Genomic DNA, 7,069 nt, shown 5'->3' with positions numbered 1-7,069 from the left:
ACTGAAGCATACACACGGAAAGCGCGTCTCGCAGCGCGCGAGTACTCTTTTGCATTGCATGAATGGAGAATTACACACAAAATGATGTCGAATGGTCATTTTTTTAACGAGTATTCACGTAAACACAGTTGATTACGTCTTAAGTGAACGTAAACAGTAGGGAGAACATGTATCAGGACATTGCATCCGTGCATCCGGTTTTAAAGGTACAGCAGCCTAATTTAGTTGCTATTGTCCGAGTCATTGATGTTAATCAAGAAACAAAAGAAAGACAGAAAATCACGCACTGCTCTTGACTGAAAAACTTTAGTAGCCCTAAAGATGAATCTACATTTATTTATAGAAATAAATGTCTGCTTGAAAGAATTAAGAATATGGTAAACAAGCTGCTATAAAGAATGCATAATAGCCTGTATAACCATTGGTATTTTATTAAAACGAAGACCATGTTCTTGTTCCGTATGAGAAGTGGTTTTATTTAATTTTAACATGAAGGCATATTGTGTGTCACAGCAGTTAAATCAGTGTCTATCATGATAAAACCTTAATATCAAAAATATATAATGAGTTTGGAAATTTTTGAGAAATGCTTAATAAATGCACTGTAACTAAACCCATTAGATTTTAGCCGACTAAATTTACTGTAGATTTAGTCGACTAAAATCTTATGACATTTAGTCGACTAAAACTAGACTAAAATTAAAAACAATTCAGATGACTAAAATATGACAAACTAAATGCCATTTTAGTCAAAAGACTATGACTAACACTAAATCAAAATTTGCTGTCAAAATGAACACTGGTGCATTGTACCACCACAATACTGAGAGCAGTAGCACTGTGTTTATCTGATTCCTTTCATACTGTGTTAGCTCAAGTAGTTTATATGCTTGTCTGGGTTCAAAGCTTCTGCTCTCACTGATTTTACTTTGTCTTTTTTTGATTTTCTTTTGATCTGACCTTCAGATGATAAATAGGCAATTCTTTCTTTGTTTTAGCTATTTTAAAGGTGCATTACAGAACTTTGGCCTCTATATTGCCATTTGTGGTTGAAACATAAAATTACAAATTACTCACAGAGTTGTTTTACATTAGTTGTGCTTTTCTATGGTTGATTTGCCTATGATTAGATCTGTCATTCTGCATCAAGATCAGCTAGAAGAATGTCTACAGGGCATATGTGAAAAAATATGTAGCGTGAGCAAGTAGCCAGACCATTTTTTGTTTATGGATATGAAGTAAACCTGAAATGTAAAAACCGCCCAAATTGCTCAAAATATAAGTCATTTTTGTACGTTTACCATAGTGAATTGGGGTAAGGCAAGAACAGAGTTTTGAAAACTGATCTTTTTAAGTACTTAATCAATAATGGAATTGTATTCATTTTTACATCAAAGATCTTCCCTAGTGCTAATAATCAATCAATCAATCAATACTGTTCAAAAGTTTGGGTTTGGTAAGATTTCTTAAATGTTTTTGAAAGAAGCTTTTCTGCTCAACAAGACCACATTTATTTGATCCAAAGTACAGAAAAACAGTAATATTGTGAAATATTATTGTAACTGAATATTGTAAAACTCTTTTCTATGTGAATATATTGTGAAATATAATTTATTCCTGTGATGAAAAGCTGAACTTTCAGCAGCCTTTACTCCAGTCTTCAGTGTCATTCTAATCATTCTAATCTATCTAAATCATTCTAATATGCTGATTTGCTGTTCAAGACACATTTCTTATTATTATCAGTGTTGAAAACAGTTGTGCTGCTTCATATTTTTGTGTAAACAAAGATACATTGTTTTTCCAGAATTCTTTGATGAATATAAAGTTAAAAAAAAAGAAGCATTTATTTGAAATATAAATATTTTGTAGCATTGTCTTTAATGTCACTTATGATCAACGTAATGCATCCTTGCTGAAGTGTTCATTTAAAAAAAAAATTCTTACTGAGCCCAAACTTTTAAACAGTACTGTACCTTTTTATATTATTGTTCTATATTATTATGACTGAAGTCACTTATATTATATTTTGACTGTGTTTTGCAGTGACTTGTTTTTCATGTGTGCTAAAATGTGATACTGGTACTGTACTATCTATTAGTTTATATTTTTTGTGTCTCCAGTGGCAGGCCATCTCGTTGACAGTGATAGAGAAAGTACAGATAGCTGCAGCTGTTCTGGGTTCTATGTTCCTGATAGCCAGTATCTCCTGGCTGGTCTGGTCCTCCCTCAGCCCCTCGGCCAAGTGGCAACGGCAGGACCTGCTCTTCCAGATCTGTTACGGCATGTACGGCTTCATGGACCTGGTGTGCATCGGTAGGTTATTAGATGCTCAATAACTACAGCCACCTGGCTCAGCAAAACCAACGCTGTGTTTTTTTCATGTTTGTTTTTTACCGGCCTGAGAGTGTCAGACAATGTCTCCGATATCTGTTGGAAGGGGGGGGCTCCCTGGCAACCGACATCTGTTGGAACCAGCTGAAAGTGAATAAGATATGTTGAATTACAAGCCCACTTTCCTCTTAAAACACAGGAAAATGTACAAGCAGAACTGAGAGGATTGTATTTTTCAGGCAAGCCACAGGAAGCCATGAGTAATGCATTTTGCATTTCATTTAATATCAAGCATTTTCTGTGTATGTACTGAATAAAATGCCTAACATTGGAAAGACTGAACTACTGAGAACTTTAAATTGATTCCTGCATCCTGTGTTTCAAAGCCACTTCCAATTCAAATTGGCCAGTATACACTGGCTGTCACAATACGAATATGTACAAATCCATCAAATATATTAAATTTTAAAACCCTTTTAACGATATTCCTACAGCATTTATTAATCTTAGCTAATGTTAATTATATATATATATATATATATATAAGAAGTTGGAGAGTTCTTTTGTCATGTTTTGTTTGTTGTAATTGTCTGACTGGCTGAATTCTTTCTTCAGGTTTCATTGGCAGTTTAGTGCTTTACCTGGAATTAGTTTTTTTTTTTTTAACTAAAACAAAACTAAATTTAAGAGTTAGGGCTTAACAGAAGCATATACATATTAGCCTGTCTTGAAAGCTTTATGTAGAAAAATCAATTTCTCTATTGAGAAAATTGATTTTTTTTTTTTACTTCCAGTACCCCACTGTTGCTCTCATATGGTACTTTCATTACTTGCTCACTTTGTTTGGAATGAACCTTCAAGTGAATTAATTCACAAATGGCTCTTTCATAAGGCTATTGCAGTTTACAGACAATCATCCCTTTAAAGAAGTATTTAGTTTGTTTGCCATTTAAATGATTTTACCATGGATTTTAAGATTCTCAATTGTTCTCATGCGCCCAAAGACTATCAGCAGAATTCGAGTTGCAAAGAGCCAATATTTGATGCAAAAATGTATTTTCCACATCAATCTTAACAGTTAAAAGTAATGTTGCTGCTACATTAACATTCCCATTTAAAATGAAGGTTCAGCGATATATACAGATTTGTGTAGGGTGTTCTAAAAACGCACATATGATAGTAATGGCCTCTTACTTCAAGTGCCCTGCCCTTCAGAGGGAGTAGGTTGCACTTTTGATTGAAATTCACCGTTTGCAGTTCAATAATTTCTGAGAAAATATAATGCTTGTGATATCTAATGACTGTATGAATTGTGAACAGACCAAATATTTAGGACTTTCTGTGGTATGTAATACGTTGTCACACTGGTCCACAGTATTAAAGGGAAGGATATGCTGAGTTTGATCTCTAGAGGAAAGGCGAGACAATGAGAGAGAGTCTAATTAGGCCAGCTTAAGGAGTGATCTTTTTAATGCATCGCTATGAGAAAAAACACTGCTCCCTCAGGGTCTGGATACAATTGAGGCAGTAAATAACACATGCACACACATCGTATGTCTTTTTTTGTCTCTCAGAGGAAATGTGCTCCTAATTAAATGATAAAATTGTGTTTCAATTAAGCATAAGTTGAACAGCTTAGATTTGCATTGCTGTAACAAAACCACTTTCAGGGAAGATGGGGGGTTTTGAATGCCGCAGCAAAAACTAGAGCAGCACTTATTTAAAAAAAAACAGTTCACTGACGCTTTTCCTGAAATATTAGAGAACAACAAAGATAAAAACTGTGTGGGAGAAAAACAGAAATGTGAGGTTAACTGTGGGTTAGTTCACTCAGAAATTAACATTCTGTCATCATTTACTCACCCTCATGTCATTCCAAACCCATTAGACTTTTTCCTCTTTGGAACACAAATGAAGATCTTTTTAATATGCTATATTTTAATATTTTTGTCCATGCATTGAAAGTCTATGTAATCAACATTTTCAAGCTTCAAAAAGTACATAAAGACATGCAATCCATAAGAATCAAGCCGTTTAATTCATGTCTTCTGACTTTATGAACAGATTTAATTTAAGCTTTTATTCACATACAAACATTGTCAATGCAGCAAATTTCAGTGATTCTCTTGAACACAGTGCAGAATTAGCCTTCTCTCTGATAACTCAAAACCCCTATTTTCTGCAATTTTCAGGTTTCCGTATGTCAGTGACATGAAAGATACCAGTAACTAGGGAACTATTCACACAGCAGCAGAATACGGCAGTCAGTTACATTTTACAGTGCTATATATGTTTTCTTTTACACAGTTGAGTTATAAATGAGAGTAACAAATTTGCTGTATAGACAAACTGACTTTAAATTTTCTTTACTCACACCTAAATTTAATATTTTGGTTAAGCTGCACTGGGTTAATGCAATCACACTGGAAAACTAATTTTCACAACATACAGTGCTACTGTATAGCCAGTCTACAATGCACACACACTTGATGTGTGTATTTCATGTGTCTCTGTTGAGCTTGTTTATCAAATAATGTTGTGTTAACTGTAATGAGGATTTCCAGCGTTATGGAAGTCACTATTTTTGATATCTATTTCCATCACTGCTAGAGGCATTACAGTTATTGCAACAACAGAAAAGGGCCTCAACGTTAGCTGTTCATTCATATACATTCAGGACATTCACACACTCAAACTACTGGTGTGAACAGGATAATTTAATAGTCACACACTTACCTTCACACTTGGGTCGAATGTGTGGTCCAAACCAGAGACTGGCCAAAATGGATTCTGTTCACTCTGTATTTTTGGGTCAGAAACGCAGTACGTTTGCATGGAAAAAAATAATGTTACTTCACTCACTTTTGTACCTTAGTTTTTTTTAAACTTTGGGTTGTGTGTCAATACTAAATGGCACTTGAGTCTTTCTGGTGTGAATGCTAGTGCAAAGGTTCCAAACAACGCGAACAAAAATTAGATTATTAAATTAGCAGTCCAGCATGTCAGGAAATGGAGAGACCGCATGCACACAAAATTTGACCAAATTATATGTCATTCAGCTATTCACTTTCAGGAATTAAAACGATTACATTCATATCAGCATATCATACTTCAATGAGACAAGCCCTCAGAACAGATCTTCAGCAAAGACCTCAGTGACTAGACAACCCCCCCAGTGCAGATCCCTATGGCAAGCTATGATTGTGTCATTCCAGGACCAACTGGGGCCTTTGCACAGTTTTATCAAGAAGGACATTCACTTATAAGCCAGTTGTTTTCTACTGGCTAAATGGCAGCTCTACCTTCATGCTTTCCTACCTTCTGTGGCGGAGGGGAATATGCCACCGCCTTGTGGGGGAGATATAGCACTTAATCTAAGGAAGACTGAGTGAGAAACAGGATCCTAGTCCCCCCACCCAATGCTTTTAGTCTTTGTACAAGGGTCTCTTGTATGTGGTGCCTGTCGTGTTGCAATGTGGAAATGCTCAAGATGTGGCGAGGTGGGCTTCAGGATTTATTTAATACACGGCAGCCACCTGAAGTGCGTGTGTGCAGGAAACTCAGGAAATAAATGTAACTGACTGCAAAACCCGCCCTCCCCAGATCTAACAGAACAGGTAAGACTCCCCCACTCCCAAAAAGTTGTGTAAACAGGTTCAACTTAAATATATTGACATTTATTTAAGCTAATGGAATTGTGATTCCTTAGCTTTTTTTATAGGAGTGAATCAAATTTGAATGCAATCAACAGCGAAAGAAATAAAAATGTAGAAAACAATAAAGACAGTAAATTAACAAATCTGTAACCGTCTCAGTTGAGTCTTGTACAACACATGACAATCAGTGTCCCTTTTGTTTTAAACCATGCTGTCTCAACCGGTTGAACACTGTTTCACTGTTTCCAGTCTTTGACAATGGCTTTCGAAGTCTTTTGAAAAGACAATAATGTCATCAAGGTAGATGAACAGTATGTCAAACGTTAAATCGCCGAGCACCACCCCCATCAGACACTGAAATGTCGCAGGCGCATTGCAAAGTCCGAATGGCATCCTGGTCCAATTAAACAATCCAAAGGGAGTGGTGACCGCTGTCTTTGCTCTATCCTCCTCACTCATCGCCACTTGGAAATACCCGGAGGTAAGATCAAGGGTGGAGAACAGCTGTGCATTTCCCAAGGCATCCAGCGATTCCTCCACACGAGGGAGAGGATAAGCAAATTGCAGGTCACTTTATTCAAACTTCTGTAGTCGCAGCAAAAGCGTACGCTGCCATCCTTCTTAATCACAATCACCGCTGGAGATGCCCACGGACTACAGCTTTCTCTGAGAATACCTTGAGACACCAAATCTTGAACATGTTTTTTCACTTCCTGAAACACCTGAGGTGGAATTCTGCGATGTCTTTGCTTAATGGGAGGAGCATCTCCTGTTGGGACACTATGTGTGACAGCAGTCGTATAACCGAAGTCACAAACGTTCTTCGAAAACACTTCGAAAACACAAGTCCTGGAGTTTGCTACATTGTGTTGCTGTGAGGTTCTCTGGATTAATTTGCACTGGAACTGGCAGCTGCTCTGTGGTGCTTACCTCCACTTTCACCTGACGTTACTGCACAGCCTTAACATGCAAAGCATCCTCTTTCTCTTCAAACTCGACACGCACTTTTGGCACAACTTCCTGTGGCTTGGACAGCGCAGCGATCCTACATCGTGGTGGGAGCTTTACGGGCTTTTCAC

General features: G+C 36.9%; 1 protein-coding gene across 1 annotated transcript in view; it reads left to right on the top strand.

Moving 5' to 3' along the window:
- The window catches only part of LOC107699089 (E3 ubiquitin-protein ligase MARCH4-like), a 43,499-nt gene that overhangs the window by 21,239 nt on the left and 15,191 nt on the right, over nt 1–7,069 (top strand). The window contains exon 3 of the mRNA XM_016500254.1: nt 2,124–2,316. Coding sequence (XP_016355740.1) covers nt 2,124–2,316 — 193 coding nt within the window. The remainder of the gene's footprint in view (nt 1–2,123; nt 2,317–7,069) is intronic.

This window comes from Sinocyclocheilus anshuiensis, unplaced genomic scaffold (genome assembly GCF_001515605.1).
Source record: "Sinocyclocheilus anshuiensis isolate Anshui unplaced genomic scaffold, SAMN03320099.WGS_v1.1 scaffold94, whole genome shotgun sequence".
NCBI classification, from domain to species: domain Eukaryota; kingdom Metazoa; phylum Chordata; class Actinopteri; order Cypriniformes; family Cyprinidae; genus Sinocyclocheilus; species Sinocyclocheilus anshuiensis.
This window is presented reverse-complemented; position numbering and strand designations above follow the sequence as displayed.